The sequence below is a fragment of the Macrotis lagotis genome, chromosome 3, assembly GCF_037893015.1.
Source record: "Macrotis lagotis isolate mMagLag1 chromosome 3, bilby.v1.9.chrom.fasta, whole genome shotgun sequence".
Lineage (NCBI taxonomy): Eukaryota > Metazoa > Chordata > Mammalia > Peramelemorphia > Peramelidae > Macrotis > Macrotis lagotis.
Window position 1 is genome coordinate 256,688,372 of NC_133660.1, and position 21,685 is coordinate 256,710,056.

The window sequence follows — 21,685 nt, forward strand, 5'->3', positions numbered from 1 at the left end:
CAAAGGAGATGCATTATATTGAAATTCAGCAAGGCAGGACAACTCTGATCACAGCAACCCCTGTTTTCTCTTCAGACCACTGGGCTTGCTTCCATCAAACTCAGGTCCTCATAGGCACCATCTGGGGAGAAGCTCCTATGAAAAAGGGACTGAACATGCCCACCAACTGCCAGGCTAGAGCAGATGATCCAGTGAGCTGAAGCAGAAGGACAGCAAGAAACAGACAGCAGGCATGGGGCAAGTCAAACTGTCCCTATCTCCTTGACTACTGGGGCCTAAACCTAAATTGCTAACCTTATCAATAAGTCAGAAAACACTTATTAAGAACCTACTGTGAGCCATTCTGGGGCTACAAAAAAGTCAAAAGACAGTTCCTTCCTTAAAGGAGCTTACAATCTGAAGAAGAGATGATACCCCCCCCCGAAAAAAGCAAATACAAAGTGAATTATTTAAAGGATATATAGGAAATAATTAATAAAGGGAAAGCACCGGAATTCAGAAGAGTTGGGACATCTCCTGTAGAGGGTGGGATTTTAAATGAAAGTTAAAGAAAGCCAGGAGCTCAGTAGGCTGAGAAGAGAAGGAGGTGTATGGGGGAAAGTCAGAGAAAACACATTGAGATGAGAGATGGAGTGTCTCCTGAGAAAAAGCTCCAGAGGCCAGAATCATTGGACTGAACTACATATTGGGGACTAAGGGATAAGGAGAATGTAAAGGGACTAGGTTAGGAAAGTCTTTGAAAGTCACACAGAGAATTTTGCATTTGATCCTGGAGGCAATAGGCAAGCAATTGAGTTTATTGGATTTTTGGAGTGGGTGGTAAATAATTCATTTTAGTGGTTGAATGGAGGATAAATTGGAGTAGGGAGACTCTTGAGGCAGGCAGACCCTCCTAGCAGACTAGGGGGGCCAGAAGTGATGGTAGACATTGGGACCAAGGACTTAGGGAGTGTTATTAGCCACCATGTCTTCAAAAACTTTTCTTCTACCTCCATCAGTGAATACCCCTATCATTTTTTTTTTGTCAGGGTTTCCCCTTAAACTCTGATAGTGAGGAATTTAGGACACTGACTTCTAAACTTAACTCCTTTCCCAACTGTTGTATTATCGTCCTGAGCAAAACTATCCTTAGTCACCCAGGTTCCCAAGCTTGATGTCATGCTCAACTCCACACTTGCACTCACTCCACCATCTCTTGCCCAATCTTGCCTATATTACCTTACTGACATCTCGTGCATAATCCTTTCCTTTATAAACACACAAACAGTCATCATTTTAACACAGACCTTCATCTTCTCTCACCTGCACTATTGCAATAGCTTCCTCTGCCTCAAGTCTATTGACATTCTATTTCAATTGACTCTCAGCCTGAAGTGGTTTTTCTTAAATGCAGATCTGATCGTGTTGCCCTTCATCCTCCTCCCCTCATGTTTCCCCTAATCGACTCTCTATTTCCTTCTAGAGCCAATATAAAAATCCCCCTCTTTGACCTGTAAAGCCTTTAACAATGGGGTTCTTGCCTCTCTTTCCCGTCTTCTTACATGTTAATCCCTTCTATACACTATATAATCCAGGCTAATTTGCAGCTCAAACAGGACATGCTATCTCCTGACTTTCGAAAGAACTTTTGTCCATACTTGTCCCTATCCTCACTTCTGCCTTTTAGCTTCTTCCTTGGTTTTCTTCAAAACTCAACTCCAATCCCACTTTCTACAGAAGTCTTCAAATTTCCTCCCATTCTTTCCATCTCAGAATATCCAATGTCTGTCTATCACCCTTAACCTGGTTTAATCCATCTGCTGAGAGGATTTTGCCAGGGTGTGACCTCTGCCTGAGCTATAGTTTCTTGGAGACACAGGCAAGAGTTGGATGAATCAGGTGACCACCCAAGCTCATGAGTAGGCCTGGAAAAGGTTCAGTGAGCCCTCCTAATAGAGGTGTTAGTCTCTCGTTAGGGGAATGTCTGCCCCAAACATGTGAAGACTTGAATAAAAAAGGTGGCTGAAAAAAAGATCTTAGAACTTGGTCAAAAGGTATTCCAGGTCATCAAGCTGTCATTTTTACTTTTGTCCTGTCACTGGACTTTGATGATTTTGGGAGAGGGAGTGAAGCTGGTGACTGCACAATTCTCGCTCACCGAAATTCAACTTGGGTGTCAAATCAAGACATCATTCCAAACTATTTTACCACAACTTCATGATGTAAACAGGCCTCTTCAAAAACTAAGAATGATGGTGCAGAGCCAAAGTGGCAGAGAAAGAGCAGGGACTCGACTGTGCTCTCCCCAATTTTATAGTGGAGAGGAAGATGTGGGAAGTAGGTGGGGAGAGCTCTTTGGAATTGCCTCAAAGAGGGAATAGCATACACATTCAGTTGTGTATAGAAATCAATCTTACCCTCCTGGAAGATGAAGATGAAAAGAGATTGTGGGGCTGAAAGAAGGGAAGGAGAATTGGGGGGAGGCGATGATTGGAGCAATAGGAGAAAGAGTAGGGGTGGGGGAGCAGGGAGGGAAATAGGATAGAAAGAAATATATAGTAATCAAAACCATGAAAAGTTTTAATGGTAGATTCTCTGATAAAGGCCATATTTCTCAAATATATTGAAAGCCAAATTAAATTTATAAAAAAGAGCCACTCCCCAACTGATAAATGATCAAAGGACATAAACAGGCAGTTTTTGTGTGAAATAATGTTATCTTATAGTCATATGACAAAAATGCTCTAAATCACTATTGATTAATGTAAAGTAAAACAACTCTCAGCTACCACCTTGGCTAATTTGACAGAATAGGAAAATTACAAATGTTGGAGAGAATGTGGAAAAATTGAAATACTAATGCATTGCTGGTGGAGTTGTGAAGTGATTCAACCCAGAGAGCAATTTGGAACTATGCCCATAGGGCTATAAAGTCATGCATATCCATTGTGTACAATAATGTTTATTGCAGCTCTTTATGTTATGGCAAAGAACTGGAAATGGAGAGCCTGCCTATCAATTGGAGAATGGCTGAAGAAGTTGTGGTATATGATTATGATGGAATAGAACTGTATTATAAGAAATAATGATTAAGATGCTTTCACAAAAACCTGGATTTATAGGAATTGATGCAAAGTAGAGTGAGCAGAACCAGGTGAACACAGTACACAATAACAGCAAAATTGTAGTATGAAGAATTGTGAATGGCTTGGCTAATTTTTAGCAATGATCCAAGATGATCCTAAAGGATTCATGATGAAAAGTGTTATCTACCTTCAGAGAAAGAACTTGTTTGAAAACAGACTGAAGTATACTGTTTTCTCCTTCTTCCCTCCCCCTCCCTCTTTTTCTTTTTGCTTCTGCTTCTCTCTCTTCCCTTTTTCTTCTTTTTCTTTCTTTCTTTTTCTTTCTCCCTTCCTTCCTTCCTTCCTTCCTTTTCTTTCTTTCTTTCTTTCTTTCTTTCTTTCTTTCTTTCTTTCTTTCTTTCTTTCTTTCTTTCTTTCTTTCTTTCTTTCTTTCTTTCTTTCTTTCTTTTTCTTTCTTTCTTTCTTTTTCTTTCTTTCCTCCCTCTATTGTTCTTTTGTTCTTTCCTTCTTCTTTCTTTCTTCCTCCAGAGAAAGGAAGGCAGATTAAAGCATACTTTTTTAAACTGGTTTTTTTTTTTTTGGTCTGTGTTTTCTTTCACAACATGACAAATATGGAAATGTTTTGCATGGATGCACATGTATAATAACCTATATCAAATTGCTTGCCTTTTCAAGGTGGGGGGAGTAGAGGGAGGGAGAGAATTTGAAACTCAAAACTTTTAAAAATGAATGTTAAATTTCTTTTTTACATGTAATTAGTAAAATAATTATATATTTTAAAAAAGAAAACAAAGGACCCAAATGTATTGAAATGTTGTCCTTCACATTGGAATTTGAGTTCTTTGAGGGTCCAGATCCCTGCTCTAGTGAAAGCTTAATAGAAACATGTTGCCTGACCCATACTTTGTCTGACTCTCACTCTGACCCCCTTCATGTTCTTTCTATCTCCAGGCTCTGCCCAGCCCCGGGTTACACGGAGTAGGTCCTTAATAAACACCTGGTCATCCGAACAGAAGTGAGTTGGAGTGAAATTCCGACCCAGTGCGAGGAGCTGTGCTGAGTGAGGGATATAAAACGATTTAGAGAAAAAACTGTCAGAGGTTTGGAGTCCGGGTTCAAATCCCTTCTCTGCTGCTTTGGTAGATCTGCCTAAGTGACTTAACTGGCAGGTAATTCAAGAAAGTCCGTATTCCTGGAGGCAGCTTGGTAAAGTCCAAAGAGTAAAAGGATCTGAGTTCGAAGCTTGTTTCTCGCCTCTAGACCTCAGTTTCCTCGTCTGTAAAATGAGGAAAGTGCCCTTCAGCTCTAAGCCTTTGAGACTAGGCACTGGGTGGTGAGGGCGCCCCCAGATCCCTGAAAGCCCGGCTCCGTCTGGTCCCGGAGTTCCAAGAGTTCCCCTTTCCCTGGCCCGGCTCACTGGCTGGCTGGGGCTGCGTGTCGGGGGGCCGGGGGGGGTGAGGAGTGGGGATCCGCTTGCAGCATCTGCGTCCTTGGGGCCCTCCGCCCCTCGCTTCTGTGGGGCAGGCGGGGAGGGGCCGGGAGCCCAGCCCCCCCGCCCCAGCCCCTTCCCTCTCTACGTGGCGCTGCTCTCGCCCCCCCCCCCCGCCCCCCCAGGCCGGAGCCGCCCCGATGGACGCGAGGACGGGCCGCGCGGCGGGAGGGGCCAGCCCGGGGGGCGGCTCGGCCCCGCCCCGCCCCGCCCCGCCCCGCCGCGGCCCCGGGCAGTCCGGCCCCGCGCAGCGCCCTGCTCCGCCCGCCTTCCCTGCGGCCGCTCCGCTGTGTGCCGGCGCGGCCGGACCATGGGCCCGGGCTGCCCGGGGCTGGCGCCGCCGCTGCTGCTGCTGCTGCTGCCGCTGCTGCTGGGGCCGCCGCTGGGCCCCGGGCAGCTCCGGGCCAAGCCCACCGTGCGCAAGGAGCGCGTGCTGCGGCCGGACTCGGAGCTGGGCCAGCGGCCGGCCGACGACTCGCAGAGCCTCCGCTACGACCACGAGGCCTTCCTGGGCAAGGAGGACGCCCGGACCTTCGACCAGCTCAGCCCGGAGGAGAGCAAGGAGAGGCTGGGGTGAGGCGGCGGGGCCGGGCCGGGCGGGGCGCGGGGCCGGGGCCGGCGGGGCCGGGGCCGGCGAGGCCGGGCCCGGGGGCCAGCGCTCCGCCCGGGCCCGGGGGCCAGCGCTCCGGCCGGGCCCGGGCCGCCTGCAGCTCGGGACAGACTCGGGGCGGGCCCTGGGAGCCGGAGGCCCGCGCGGGGCCGGGGCCGGCCTGGGGCTGCTCCCCCAGAAACGCGGGAGCCTCCTCCCCTCCCCAAGAGATGATAACGTGGCAGAGGAAGGGAGGGCTCCCCCTGACGCCTCTCCTCCCACCCCCCATTATTGCATCAGAGGGGAGGGCCCAGGAGGGAGCTGACAAAGGAAGACGGTTCCAACGCAGACCCTCCTCTAAGAAAGTTACTTTAAAAACCTCCAAACTTATTATGCGGTCATAAAACGAAGCCCAATCTTAGGCAGCCCCCCAATCTGTCATTAACCCCCCAAACTTATGATCTAATCATAAAACGAAACCCAATCTTAGGCAGCCCCCCAATCTATCATTAACCCCCCCCCAAACTTATGATCTAATCATAAAACGAAGCCCAATCTTAGGCAGCCCCCAATCTATCATTAACCCCCAAACTTATGATCTAATCATAAAACGAAGCCCAATCTTAGGCAGCCCCCAATCTATCATTAACCCCCAAACTTATGATCTAATCATAAAACGAAGCCCAATCTTAGGCAGCCCCCAATCTATCATCAACCCCCCCCCAAAACTTATGATCTAATCATAAAACGAAGCCCAATTTTCAGCAGCCCCCAATCTATCATTAACCCCAACTTATGATCTAATCATAAAACGAAACCCAATTTTCGGCAGTCCCCCAATCTATCATCACCCCCCCCAAACTTATGATCTAATCATAAAACAAAGCCCAATTTTAGGCAGCCCCCCATCTCCATCGGCAAGAAGTTTGAAGGATTGGAGGGAAATGAGAAGAATGGTCTCATTCTCAACTGACATAACCAGAGGGACCCTTAGTGATCATCTAGTCTTACTTTAGAGGGGTGAAGTGACTCACTCAGGACCCTTAGATAAGTCATTTTAGAAGCAGAACTCCAACCCAGGCTCCACTTCTTATCTGTGTCTCACTGATGAATGCCACCCGAAAGAAGCCCAGCAGAATTAGAAACCACAACAGGAATTGTATTGGCATTTCTCCATCCTGTGATTTCTCAGGGAGGAGTTGTTGCTGAATTTCCCCATCTCTCCCTTTAAATCATTAGGTGACTGACCCAATATTGTTATGAGATTGATTATTTCTGGAATTTTATCTGGAGATTCTTCAGGAGAATTTTAGCTGGCATTGAAGGAGGAGGCTTTTCACAGTTCTTGCCATTCACCGGATTCTCATCATGGCTCTCTTGTAGGTGGGGTACAATCATCCCCATTTTACAGAAAACCAAAAAAAGGCATAGAAAGGCTATTTGACTTGCTTGTGGATATTTTCCTAGTATATGGGGCAAAATTTGAACATGGGTCTCTCCTGACTTCCTAACCTCTTTCCATTATGTTGTATAGTCTTTTCCTTTCATGGAAATGAAATGCTGTGATGAATTCCATAGGAATGTAAATAGAGAGTGGGAAAAGATTGGAGAGGCTGTTCATTCAGCCCCTTCATTTTACAGAAGAGGAAACCGAGGCACAGGGAATTACTAGGTCCACAAAGCAGTAAATCTCAGAGGCACGATTTTGAACCCTCATCCTCTGATGCCAGATGTATGAATGATTCCTTAGGTTCTCTCTGTTAGATCTGAATGTTTGGACCCCAGAGGGAATGTAATAGGAGTTCACATTTGGAGCACAGGCATTTTGAAGCTCCGTACCATCAGTATGCATAGAAATGATGGGGTAGGTGGTACTTTACAGTCATTATCTCATTTAGACATCACAGAAACTTGAGGTAGGTGGTCTAGATATCATCCTCACTTTACAACTGGGGAAACTAAGTCCCTGAATGGCTACAGATCTTGTCCAGGTTCCCCACCAGCATTAAGTATCTGAGGTAGGATTTGAACCTTGACCCTGACTCCAAGGTCATCTCTCCATCCACAGTGTCAGGGAGGAACGATGCTAGTGGGCACTGCTTTCCAATCTTCCCTGGGGGATTTGGAGGTAAATGATGGGTCATGGCTAGATAATTTGCTGAACTCTATGAAAACAGATTCTGGTTTTCAAAGAAGTAGGTGCAAACAATCCCATCATTCTTTTCACCAAGGGAGATCCACTCCCCCCTCTGGTTCTGACTTAACAATGAAGGCCTTTAATAAGGTCCCTGGCTTGTGGGGCTGGAGACCCATTCATTAGTGGCCTAGAGCATCAGAAATGTGTGGAATGATGGAAGCAGGAGGATTTTAGAATTTGGAATCAAAAACTAAGTAGGCCAAGCCATCTAGTTGCTTGTCAGAAGAAACCTAAGCTTTGAAAGTCAAGAAGACCTGCCTCAAGTTTCTCTTTTGACATAAACTGACTCTATAAAACTATTGTATAATAAATACATTACTACAGAGGTCTTATCCTTCAGGCCTCTAGAACTGAACTACACTTAACCAAAGCCCAAGTGCCCCAAAGCAGTTCTCTAAAGTTGGAAGATATAGAGAAGGTGCTGATTTGAACGAGTAGAGAAACTTCTTCCTGGGAGCTCTTAACACTGTTGGAATCATAGTGAGCACCACTGGGAAGACAGTGGTGTTGCTCAGTCATTCAGTCCTGTCCAACTCTTTGTGATCCCATTTAGGGTTTTTGTGGCAAAGATACTAGAACGGTTTTACTACTTCCTTCTCCAGTGTGCTTTCATTTTAAAGACAAGGAACTGAGATCAAATCAGGGTTAAATGACTTGCCCAGGGTCATACAGCTAGTGTCTGAAGCCATATTTGAACTCAGATCTTCCTGACTCAAAAGGCCCAGTACTTTATCCATTGTACCACCTGGTGGTCCTAATCTGGGAACACAAAGAGATCAATAAAACTCAGTCCTTTCCCCAGGGATGTGCTGGTCAATGTTTAATAAACAACTTTTTTTTTTGCAAGGCAGTGATTTGCCCAAGGTCACACAACTAGGTAATTATTAAGTGTCTGAGGCTGGATTTAAACTCAGGTCCTCCTGACTCCAGGGCCGGTGCTCTATCCACTGCGCCACCTAGCTGCCCCCCAGTAAGCAACTTTTCAAAAAATATATACACATAGACACACCTTTAAATTTAATCTGAATTATTATCATTTCTATTGATTTTTTTGGAGGTAATATGGATTACGTGACTTTCCCAGAGTCACACAACTAGTGCCTAATTTGAACTTAGGTTCTCCTGACTCCAGGGCTGACTCTCTATTCATTGGATCATAATCGATTTCTAAAGTCTGGACAATTAAGAAAAACAATAAATCAAGCCCAGATTTGTGTTCGATGATTTCCAAGATGTTCGGGCTCTCACTGAAAACTTGCTCTGCAAGCCAATGTGAGTTGGCTCCAGCACATTCTGCCCTGCCCTCAGGTCCACTGTGGTGCTTGTCCCGAAATGCTATGTTCCCTGAAAAGGGATTTAGTTGTTTTCCTTTGGAGAACATCATGTTTTATGAGGAGCTGTTGAAAGAACTAAGCATGGCAGGGGGTCCATGATAGGGGCTGCCACTTGTGAAGGGGAATTAGATTTGCCTCCCTTGGTCCCAAAGGGCAGAACTATGAAAACATAGGCATGTAGGCATAAGGGATCCAGTTTGGACTTTCTAATAATTCCAGTAGAATATGCTAACTTTGGAGGTGTGATGGGGGGTCATCCTCTGGAGACATCTTCTAGAAAATGTTAGAATACTTAGTAGGGCCTGTTCTAAGAGGGCAATCTTGGCCTCTGAGCTTCCTTCTAAAGCCAGGATCTCATGATCTCTTTTGACTCATGAGATTCTGGGACTGTCTTTTGTTTCTGTGTCTATTTTTTTGGCACAGGGAACTTACATGGCATACAACTCCCTTTACCAAAATGAAGAATGGCAGCTGTTAAGCAAATTTATCTTAGAGACTTTCCCAGGACAGTGAAGGATTAAAAGTGATTTGCTGTGTTTACGTGATTGCAGATGCATGACCTATATCATATTACTTGCCATCTCGAGGAGGGGAAATGGAAGGAAGGGAGAAAAGAGGAAAAACCTGAAACTCGAAAATCTCATAAAATGAATGTTGAAAATTATCTTTGTATGTAAATGGAAAACATAAAATGCCATTAATCAAAATTTTAGAAAAATTAAATAAAAATTAAAAGTGAAGAGAAAAAAAGTGATTTGTTCAAGGCAATTCTGGCAATTCATGTATAAAATTGGACTTGAAGTCAGGTTTCCTGACTCTGGTCCACCCTTACCTACTACACTCTGCTACATTAAGGATTTCTTGGTAGACAGTGAAGTCAGGAAGATCTGAGTTCAGATATGACCTTATGACCAGATATGACCTCAGATATGACTCTTACTAGCTGTATGATCCTGGGCAAGTCACTTCACTCTGTTTGCCTCCTTATGTAAAATGAGCTGGGAGGCATCTAGGAGGTGAAGTAGATAGGCACCAGCCCTGAAGTCAGGAGGGCCTGAGTTCAAATCTGACCTCAGATACTTAATAATTGCCTAGCTGTGCGGCCTTGGGCAAGCCACTTAACCCCATTGCCTTAAATAAAAAATTCTTAAAAATGAGCTGGGAAAGGAAATGGCAAATTTTAGAATCTCTGCCAAGAAAACCTCAAATGGGGTCATAAAGAGTTGGACATGACTGAAAGGACAGAACAACAGCAAGACATAACCTGAAGTGATCACAACCAGGAAATACTAAAAATTTAGATTTGGGGGATAATTCATCTCAGACCTAGATTTTTGTACTCTTCAGGCCTCACTAGAGTGTCTGAGACAAGTAATACAGTTTCTAAAAGTTCTATAAAATATTTTTGCTCCTAGGATTTACATTTAGGGGGTCCTGGCTTCAAATTCTGCCTCCAACACTTCCTAGAGAAATAACCCTTTGCTCATCTCTTTATCTCTCTAAGCCTCAGTCTTTATGTCCATAAAATAAGGACACTCGGAGGGCCTATTCCACAGGCTTATTGTAACACTTTAATAGGGTTATGTCTGTAACACACAGTGTGAGCTATAGGACTCTCCATAAATGCAGTTATCATATTATTATTTGGGACTCATCCAAGTATTTTCTTCCATTCCCACATTCAACAAATTCATGTCAATTAGTGAGTAAGGTTCAGATCTACCTTGGTAGAGAGGACTTTCCAATGGGATTTATCTGCATTTGAAATATAATGAGCATCATTTGGGAAGAGGTAGTGATCAGTAAAATACAGTCCCTGCCTTCATGGAGTTTACAGTCCAGTGGAAGACAATGGATAATTGCTAAATAAAATAGAAACTAGTGGCTGATGAGTTAATTGATAAAGATTTTTTAGTTTTAGGAGGCAGAGACTGTCTTTTGCCTCTTTTTGTATCCTAGGTGATTAGCACAATGCCTGATAGGTGCTTAATAAAGGTTGACTGATTGCTTGCTTTGCTTGACTAGTACGTAAAATCTAGAGTAAATCCCTTAAGCTCTCAGGATTCCCAGGTCCCTCTTTGGTGGCCCGACAACATTGGTAGAGAGATGGAGTTTCTCACTGGGCTGTTTCCAACAGTAACAATGAAATCACAGGTTCAGGTCTGAATAAAAAAAGGAACACAAGTCAAAAATAGAGTACTAATGATTCTATATACCTACCAGTATTTTCCAAAATCCAGAACTATTTATAGGAAACCCTGGGTTCCATAGGATGTGCCTAAATGAGAAGAATCCCATGCTGGTGTCATTTCCTCCTCAAAAATGTGAAAGACAATATTATGTATTTATTTAAAATATGTATTCTGTGCAACAGCCTTTTAGTGGGAAAACAGAGCCAGGAACCTTATTTTGCTCCAAGATTCCCCCTCCTTTTTTTGGGCGGCATGCCAGACCCTCTGATCCCTCCCCCCAAGAGGCATCGATGGGGTTCTATTCGTCTGTTTCAAGCCCCACATTGTTCCATAGCCAAATTAGTTTGGGAAATGCTGGTCCAGCCAAAAGCACTGTCTGGCAGCTTTCCTGAACTGGAGATGCTTAGATAGTCAGGTTTTCTACTTTCTCCCATGCCGTGACCACCTTTGCCCTCCCAGTAACCCCCGGTTTCTCATTACAGAAAGATTGTTGGCAGAATAGATAGTGATGGAGATGGCTTTGTCACAACCGAGGAGCTGAAAAGTTGGATTAAACGGGTACAGAAACGGCACATCTATGAAAACCTGGCAAAAGTCTGGAAAGATTATGATCGGAACAATGATAAGAAGATTTCCTGGGAAGAATATAAGCAGGCTACATATGGTTACTACCTGGGTAAGAGGCTAGCCTATCAGTTATTTTGGGGAAGCTAAGATCACTTACTTCTTTCAGGAAACATTTTATTAAAAAAAATTGTTCCCCAACCCAAATTTGAATCCTTTCTTCTAACAAATGACAAATATTTAAGCAACCACATTTGATGGTATATATTTTATTTGACTTCCATAGTCTCCCACCTCTCTAATGTTTTGGCCTTCATTTCCAAAGAAGACCATAACATCGGGTTGATGATTCCATGGCAAGCATATGAATTGGATTTGAGTGGGTGGGGGAAGGGGGCTATGCTAAGTCACCAGCCCCACTTTCTCCCCCAGAGCTATCTGGGTCCAGAGGCCAGATATGGATCAGGAGGACTGGAGATAGTCTTGGATGTGAGGCAGTTAGGGTTAAATGACTTGCCCAAGGTCACACAGCTAGTAAGTATCTGAGGTCAAATTTGAACTCAGGTCCTCCTGACTTCAGGGTTGGCATTCCACCCACTGCACCATCTAGCTGCTCCTACCTCTCCACAGAAAGGAAGAAGGCATGGAAACATTATTTCTCTCTCCATTTTTTCAATCCTTTCTCTGGAGAAGTATTACTGCTTATTGTTGGTATTTCTGTCTCTGATCTTTTTTTAAGGAAAGAAGTCTGCTTACTTAGACAACCAGATATTTAAAAATTTAAACATCAAGTATAAAAATAAAAATTTAAATAATACAAGACATGGTTCCACCTTAAGATTTTTTGGAGAGATTAGATTAGCACACTGGGAAGCATTATAGTCAGAGGGTGAACTTTAGAGTGAGGAAAACCTGAGTTCAAGTCCTGCCCCTACTATATCTTAGTTGTTTAACCCAGAGCAACAACAGTCTAAGACTCAAAGTTACAGATGAGTTGTTCTTCTTTTGTTAGTAAAGGCAGTTTTCACACTGGAAGTTTCCTATAAGAATGAGAGAAGAAAGGGAGACAGAGATGGGGGGGAGTCAGAGAAAGAGAGACACAGAAAGACAAAGAGATAGAGACAGAAAGACAAAGAAAGGAGAAAATAAGAGAGAGGTAAGAGAAAGTTGAAAGAGAGAAAGAGAAAGAAAAAAAGAAAGGGGAGAGAAAGACAAAGATAGCATATGAGAGAGAGAGAGAGAGAGAGAGAGAGAGAGAGAGAGAAGAAAGAGAGAAGAAAGAGAAAAGGGGAGAGAGGAGACTAACATACACAACATAACTAACTAACCAATAGACATATCATCCTAAATTGTATGGTATTTCCTAGGCTGGAATTTGAGACCTGCCACAAATTAGCCGTAACCCACATTTTACCCTACTCCCTTTACTTTGGTCACTGAAGGATTGGAAAGGAAGAAACTTTAGTTTTCAAGCATCTGTATATCCAATCTAATAGACATTTATTAAGCTCCTATTGTGTACTAGCCCCTGTGATGGGCACTGAGGATGCAAAGACAATCCTGCCTTCGAGGAGTTTCTATCACACTTTTTTCCCCTTCATGCCTCTTCTAGGGAACCCAGAAGAATTTCAGGATGGATCTGATCAACACACTTTTAAGAAGATGCTGCCGCGTGATGAGAGGAGGTTCAACACGGCTGACCTGGATGGTGACAAAGAGGCTACCTGGGAGGAATTCACTGCTTTTATGCATCCCGAGGAGTTTGAACATATGAAAGATATTGTCGTCTTGGTAAGAAACAACACTATGCTGGGACATGGGAATGAAATCTGTGGAAAGGACCTTAGACATCATTAGTACAACCCCTTTATTTTCCAGATGGGGAAACTGAAGTAAAGAAAAGCTAATGACTAGCCCAAAGTCATGCAGGCAAATGTCTGAGCGGGCCAGGGAAAGCTTTATTGGGGTGGTTATCATTTGTGGGAGCTGAGGAAAGGTATTAATTGTGGTGGATGGAGTCAGGGAAGTGGAAGGCCTTCTAAACAAAAATAAGGTCACAAGCAAAAATTCAAAGAAGGCTAGAAATAGGATCAGAACCTAAGACAGAGAGAATAGACTATATTGGCTAAAGTCAGTGCAGGGAGGAGGAGACTGGAAAGATGGGGCAGTGTCAGAATATATCAGGAGCAGTAGATAATCTGAAAATAAAAGAAATATAAAAAATTAAATAAACAAAAAAGTAGTTAAAATGTTAAATTTGCTACAAAAATTAAAAAAAATTGATTCCAAAGCCAAATAAATTAGGTTTGGTGGATAGTCCCTTATTTTAAATCTTGGTTTCAAGTTTTTCCTATATTCCTGATTTTTTGGTTTGGGTGCAGATCATTGAAAATTGATTAGGATTAAAAGAATAGTCCTCTTTATGATATACTTTTGATGGCCAGACAGTTGGGAAATCTGGCACTTTCACATCAGAGAGGTTTTTCATTTTTGTTCTCCCCCACCCTCCCCCATCTCTCTCTTTTCCCTCCACCCTTCCCATTAACCCCCATCTTTTCCACTCCCCACCCTACTCTGCCCACCTTCTCTATTCAGGAGACACTGGAGGATATGGATAAGAATGGTGATGGATTTGTAGATCAGGATGAATACATCGGTAAGTACTGAATTGGAGTTGCTGGTGTCTCTGAGTTTAACTCAGGTCATCCTCACTGCAAGGTCAAAGCTTTATCAACCAGGCTGTCCCCAACCACCAAGGTATAGTGTAGATGAGCTGATGGTCAGGGAAGACCCAAGGCTCAGGGTCTCTTGGAAGGAGAGCTCTAAAACTGAACACTGGAGCAAAATTGCAGGTATGCCTTCCTTTACATCATGGTGACATCCCTCCCCAAAAAGATCAGTTCTGTTTTTCTAAGCAGAATATTTCAAGTGCTCCCTTAAGGGGAGCCCTCCATCTCCCAATTCTGAATATTTTCTCTACCTGTTACTGATGTCTGGAATGTTCTCTCATCTTTTTTTCCACCTCCTAGCTTTCCAGTCTTCAAGTTCCAAATAAAATCTTACCTCTACAGAAGCTTTTCCCAATTCCCCTTAATTCTTTTTTTTTTTAAATTTCTTTAAGGAAATGGGGTTAAGTGATTTGCCTGAGGTCACATAGTTAGGCAATTATTAAGTGCCTGAGGCCAGATTTGAACTCATGTCCTCCTGACTCCAGGGCCAATGCCTTAGACACCATGCCACCTAGCTGCCCACTCCTTAATTCTGTATTGTAGAATTCTTTGAGAAGAGGAACCTTTTTTTTGCCTTTTTTGTACTGCCCTAAACTTAGTACATAGAACTAAACACATAGTAGGCACTTAATCAATATTTTTGGATTATTATTAGGATGATTGTATAATGCATTGTTTAATTGTTTATTAATTGAGTCACATGAAGTGAATTCTAGATCCATCTCTTCTTATTTGACCAAGTTATTTCAATATGATCCCCAACAAAGCATTCATTTGCTACCTGCCATGTACTGAGCACTAGGACAGCTAGGTGGTATAGTGGATAGAAAACTGGGCTGGCTTACTAGCTGTGGGACCCTGAGCAAGTTATTTAACTCTATTTACCTGTTTCCTCATCTGTAAAATGGGCTTGAAAAAGAAATGGCAAACCAGTCCAGTATCTTTGTTAAGAAAAACCCAGATGGGACCATGAACAGTAGAACATGACTTAAATGACTGAGTAATAACAACATATACTAAGGACTGAAGATGCAAAGACAGGCCAAACGAATTAAAAAAAAATATATATATATACATATGTGTATGTGTATATATATATGACTTTGGGTATGGGGGGAAGTGGATGTGTGTGTGTGTGTGTGTGTATGTGTGTGAGAGAGAGAGAGAGAGAGACTGACTAAGACTGTAGACTTAGCACAGACCTCCCTCACTTACATTCAGTTCATTGGTATGTCATAGCATCACCTCCCTGATGCCGTGGTCTTCTTCAAGAACAAAGGACAAACAGCATCATATACAGTTAGATATATGTGCCCGTATATGTGTATGCATGTATGTGTATATATATATATATATATATATGTATATATGGATTATATACACCTTTATTCATACAAATATATGCAAATATATATGCATATTTGTATATTATATATATTTATATGTATATATCTTATTGGAAATATCTGGAAATTTAGAGTGGGAGGAAAGATCTGTGTTTCAGCCTTAGAATGTTTCCTTGACTAGGCTGTATGACCTTGGGCAAGACACTGTACCTCTCTGGGCCTCAGTTTCCTCCTCTGTAAAATGAGAGGTTTGGACTAGATGATCTCATAGATCTACATGCTATTATTCTGTGATTCCTAGACTAGGATTCTGATGATTACCTTGTGAATTGGGCTCCCAGTTTCCTTTCACCTTGAACTTGCAGTCCCTTGAAGCACCCAATTCTTTATCTGACAAACTATGATCTAGTGATGATTCTTCCATCTTGTACTTCCAAATTTCTTTAACCTAACCATAAAATTTTATATTTGACCCTGTGAAATTTCTTCTTTGATTGAGCCCATATTATATTGTTGGACTTTTTGGGAATCTTTTCCATCTTTGTGTCATCTACTCCAATCTTTGAGAGTCCTATCTCACATTTTTGATCATAAGGGCCCTGTGCAAAATAATAAGAAATTCAGTAATTCATTGAGTTAGCCATTTATTAAGTCAGTCATACATGATAAACACTTCTCAATTGTGTACAATGTTCCAGTTGACCCCAGAGGATAGAAGAACCACATAATAATTGCAAAAGAGGCAAATTGAGGCTTGAAGTCAGAAAAAAGTTTCCTCCCCACTCAGAGCTGTCCCATAGTGAAATGGACTGCCTCAAGAGGTGTTAGATTCCACTTTATTCCAAGATGTTTAAGACTGTCACATTGGGGAATTCTTTTTGTATAAGAGTTAGATTGAAAGGCCACCATCATCTCAGAAATTCTTTGATTTTCTAATGTGTCTAATTTCTTTTTGTGTTAGACATTGGCACACAAGTACAAAAGTGGAAATAGTCCTATCCTCAAGGAGTCTTGTTAGTAGCCTCCATTTTTGAAACTGGTGATGTTATTACCTTCCATTCTCCATCATAATAATAATAGCTCATATGCATATTTCACTTTAAGGTTCTCAGAACACTAATTCAAATATTATATTAACTCATTGTATCCTTACATTTATTCCTACATCTTGAGAGGAAGACTTAGTATTGTCTCCATTTTTCAGATGAGGGAACTGAGGCAGACTATGGTCAAGTGATTTACCCAGGGTCAATCAGGTAATAAATGACTGAGGCCAAATTAATCTACTCCATTACTCAGGTGCCTGTCTTTACTGTTCCCAGACACCTTTCTTTGACAAAAAGCTCATTGAAGAGGTAGCATTCATGTGACTTCTTTCCTCTTCAAAGCTTGCTTCAATCCATGAAAGCCCAAATTTAAAATCGTATTTGTTTCTAAGGCTGTCATCATACAGTGATGCCAGCCAGCATACATCGTGCTAATTAAAAGCTGAGCTTTTCTAATCATTATAAATCATATTTAGCCTTAAGAGTTGGACGCTTTTCACGTCCAACAGAAATAACAGACAAGCCTGCGCGTCACTGTAATTAAAGTACATTTGGCGGCACTCCCACTCTGCAATAGCAGATGTTGACAGGTGCCATATACGTGTGTGTACCAGGTGTCTTCCCCTCATCTAGTACATAATCGAGGGAAGCATTCAGAATTGGGGGGAGGTATCAAATTGACAGTTGTGATGGAATTGATTTGACAGGAGGCGGCCAATTGATTCAAACAAACACTAGAGCTTCTTTGATTAGCTGTGCCCCCATTGCCAGGGATGGTGAAGAGCCCAAGACCTGATCCTGAGAATCAGCTTTTCCTAAAAGGAATGTTTTTGTCTTTTGGACTGGGAAATACTTTGTGGTATAAAGAATGCTGGAATTAGAAGGCTTTGGTCCAAAGCTTGACTCTTCCTCCTAAAGTTTACCTTGGATAAATCACTTAATCAATCACTCAATAAACATTTATCATTCTCCAGAGGAGAATGGGAGTGGTGACTTAACACAGCACCCCTTCACTCAAATCCTGTTCCCTTGTTTGTCATGGTATCACCTCCCTGACATCATGGTCTTTTTCAAGAATGAAGGACATCAGCATCATCATCATCATCATCATTTCCTTTCACAAGATGGAGTAGCTGGACTTACTGACTTATGAGGTTCCTCTTAGCTCTCAATATATAATCATGAAAGCCATCTAACCCAACCTCCTCAATCTAACAGATGAGGAAACTGGGACTCAGATTGGGGGGGGAAGAGTTCCCCAAAGTCATGGGTTCATGGCTAGGTCCTCCTCCAATCGGGTGATTTTCCCATCACATCATGCTGCTCTTAAGCCCTTTTTGACTCTAATCTCAATCGACTAATTAGATAAACCACCTTTGGGGGAGAATATCTTTAGATTTGCTGATGTCTTCCCCATAGAATAGCCCACAGTTGGGATTTCCCCATCTTAAACTTGTATACTAATTGTAGGATTATAGGAAGACAACATTTTAAAAATGATATTTTCCCTTCCTCCCTTCCTTCTTTCTTTCCTTCCTTCCTTCCTTCCTTCCTTCCTTCCTTCCTTCCTTCCTTCCTTCCTTCCTTCCTTCCTTCCTTCCTTCCTTCCTTCCATCCTTATCCAGCTGATATGTTTGCCCATGAGGAGAATGGACCAGAACCAGACTGGGTGGTCACTGAACGGGAGCAATTTGCAGATTTCCGGGATTTAAACAAAGATGGGAAGATGGACAAAGATGAGATTCGACACTGGATTCTTCCCCAAGATTATGACCATGCCCAAGCGGAAGCTAGACACTTGGTGTATGAGTCAGACCTGGATAAGGTAAGGGTGCATTCCCTACTTTCAAACAATTTTGGTCATTTTGATCCTGGCCCTCATGGCAAATTTGCGATTGACCTTTATCATAGTACTCTTCTTCAAATTTGGATTACTGAAAGGATTACAGAGTTGAGGATTGGAAGGGCTCACAGGACCCATCTAGTTTAGTGCCTTGTTTTACAGATAAGTAATTTACCTAACTCCACATATTAAGATAGGATTTAAACCCAAATCTTCTGACTTCAAAACCAGCATCTCAGAAACCATCTGGTACAATCCCCTCATTCTACAAATGAGGAAACCGAGGTACAAGAGAAACTACCCAGATAAAGTCTAAGACTTAAAATATGTAAGATATCCCAAGTTCATAGGATCATAAGCTTGGAGCTGAAGGAACCTCAGAAGAGGCATATTAGGTGCTAGAAAAACAAAGATCAAATGGCCTGCCCTCTGGAAGCTTACATTCTCTCAGAGGAGACAACATGCTTAAAATTGAGACAACATGCTTAAAATTGTATATGTACAGAAGAGATACATATGTGTCCTGGGTAGGAGGACAGGAAAGCCTTTATGCTCAAGGAAGAACTTGAGCTGAGATTTAAAGGATATAAGAGATGATTTGAAACAGAGGGAGTGGGGGGGGGGGGAATGCATTCCTCAATCACATAATAGTGGGATTTTTGGAATTCAGTTCAATAGAATGCTAAGCCTGGAGTCAGGAAGACCTGAATTAAAATTCAGCCTCAGATACTTAATATCTGTGTAACCCTGGGCAAGTCATTTAACCCTCTACCTCAGTTTCCTCATCTGTAAAATGAGCAGGAAAAAGAGATGGCAAACTACTTCAGTGTCTTTGCCAAGAAAACACAAAATGGGGTCATGAAGAGGCAAACATGACTGAAACAACTGAATAACAACATTCCTCTCATGAAGTCACCTCACCAAAAAACTCTCTCCCCCTCTCCTCCCCTCCTCACTCCTCCTATACAGGATCAGAAGTTAACCAAAGAAGAGATATTAGGGAACTGGAACATGTTTGTCGGCAGCCAGGCTACCAACTATGGAGAAGACCTCACAAAGAATCACGATGAGTTATGATGCTCCCTCTCCGCAGAATCTCAGACTCTGACCAGCTTCCTTGCTGGCTGCCTCAGTTGCTATGGTCTTCTAATTTTCACCACCGTGTCTCTGACCAAGCAGTTTTATTACCTCAACATGGGGATGAAAACTAGTCTGTTCCCTGGGATTTCACCTGAAGATATTCACCATTGTCTAGATTTCTCTCAAAATGTTTTCTGATCTCAGTAGATGACAATGTTGTTTGGGAAATGTACTTTGACAACGCAGCTCTCTTAAAGGGTTTTTTCTTTATTTTTTTCTTAGATAGAGGGAAATAATATTTGGATAAAGTCAAGACATTCCATTAAATCCCTGAAACTTATAGTGGGTGGGGTCCAGGACAAATATGAGTTTGAACAACTCTTAGGGTGAAGAAAGTTGTTGATAGATCCTCTGGAAATTTCTTTTGGAAATCTCTCTTCCATATGAACTTGATAACATGTACTGTTATTGTAAATGCTTCTATAAATCTTTGTATTTTTGCTCTGTATGGATCTATTAATGTGTACAATAAATCCACCCACCTCCTTTTTTAAAAATAATGCCAGGGGCAAACTTGGCAGCACAGTGGATAGAGCACCAGCCCTGGTGTCAGGAGGACTTGAATTCAAATCTGACCTCAAACACTTAATAATTGCCTAGCTGTGTGAACTTGGGCAAGTCACTTAACCCCATTAATAATAATGCCAGAGTAGTTGAACAAAAACGAGGAAAGAATGAGTAACTCTGGAGAAATTTGGATTTTTTCCCATCTTGGTCTTGTGATTTCTGTTTGAGGCTCTCCCAGTGGGGAGACTCCTTTTATCCAATTAAGTCCTTCAGTCTCTCTGAGATTTAAAGTTGTTTGGGCATAGTATAAGATTAAGTCACTTGCCCTTTCACTTTATCTTCAAAAATGGGACTTGAACCCAGGTCTTCTGACCACCATATCCACCACCATACTTTCCCTCAAGCATTCTGATAAGTATAAGAAAAGGACTAGTTCTATTTTTTTTCTTTTTTCAAATAATGGAGAAAATAATTCTGAGATTTCGTTGAATTTAGCCTGAGTCTTTGAGCAAAGGCACAGTCGGTCAGTTCTCACCACCAATATAATATAACTAGGGGCCAAAGGAGGAGGGGATGGGACCAGCAGAATGGGTGAGAACATCCTCACAAATTTGGAAGTCCCGTCTTGTTCTAATTTGGAAACAAAAACAATAAAGTATCCTGATGGAAATTTTCCATGTCCTGTCTCTTGATTGTGTAATTAATGTAGATGATGTTGCTATTCATGGACTGGTGAAAAGTTTTGGAACAGCTAGGTGGCACAGTGGATAGAGAACCAGGCCTGGATTCAGGAGGAACTGAGTTCAAATCCAGCCTCAGACATTTAATAATTGCCTAGCTAGCTAGCTTGGGCAAGTCATTTAACCCCAATAAAATTTAAAATAAAAAAAGTTTTAATGGAATTTCTAGAAGTAGCCTCTAAGATTTGAAAAAATCAGAATATTTAGGATTTGTCCAGATTTGTATGATATCTTTACATTTTGCCAGTGGACCAGCTCAAAATTCTTCTGTATCTCTGCTGGCCTATGAATTTTCAGGTCAGGTTTGATCCCTGTTTTTAAAAGACAGACTGGTAACCTTAATCAGGGAGAACACTTCTTGGAAGAATCAACTGTGTGTGTGTGTGTGTGTGTGTGTGTGTGTGTGTGTGTGTGTGTGTGTGTGTGTGTGTTAGGTTTGTGTTTAAGAAATCTCTCCTTATCTAACATGTGAATTTGGTATACCTTTAATAAAGAAAACAAAAGTTCCAACTGAAAGTCTTCTTTAATAAGATTAGTAGTAATAGTATTTTTTTATTTGTAGCAAGGGGTGTCCAATGGATAACCTGTATACTCATGATAACAAGAGAAAACAAGGATGGCCCCTGCTATATTGGATAGATCCTTGGCAAACACTGGAAGTCATGATTAAAGATGGCACCAGATGGGCAGGCAAAGATGAATTGTGATCTTTTGAGGTAATACTTCCCTTGAAGGGATCATAGAAGCTGGGGGATCTCAGAGGCAAGCAAATCTAATGGCTTCATTTTATAGATGAGGCAACTGAGGCCCAGAATTGTTTAAGAGGGTATAATGTATATACATATATCATTATATCTACCTATGTGTATATATATAATGATTTATGTTTATCTACATCTACATA

General features: G+C 42.0%; 1 protein-coding gene across 1 annotated transcript; it reads left to right on the top strand.

Moving 5' to 3' along the window:
- The first annotated feature begins 4,835 nt into the window (after nt 1-4,835).
- Nucleotides 4,836-20,711, top strand: RCN1 (reticulocalbin 1). Its single transcript, XM_074230431.1, has 6 exons — nt 4,836-5,127; nt 11,349-11,542; nt 13,043-13,221; nt 14,026-14,086; nt 18,177-18,376; nt 19,364-20,711. Exons 1-6 carry the CDS (start codon nt 4,865-4,867, stop codon nt 19,469-19,471), a joined length of 1,005 nt encoding a protein of 334 aa, XP_074086532.1. The 5' UTR covers nt 4,836-4,864; the 3' UTR covers nt 19,472-20,711.
- Nucleotides 20,712-21,685: the final 974 nt, after the last annotated feature.

Coding starts and splice junctions, on each gene's coding strand:
- RCN1 (XM_074230431.1), top strand. CDS start 4,865: ATGGGCCCGGGCTGCCCGGGGCTGGCGCCGCCGCTGCTGCTGCTGCTG. Junction 11,543..13,042: donor TACATATGGTTACTACCTGG/GTAAGAGGCTAG, acceptor TGCCTCTTCTAG/GGAACCCAGAAGAATTTCAG. Junction 14,087..18,176: donor AGATCAGGATGAATACATCG/GTAAGTACTGAA, acceptor ATCCTTATCCAG/CTGATATGTTTGCCCATGAG.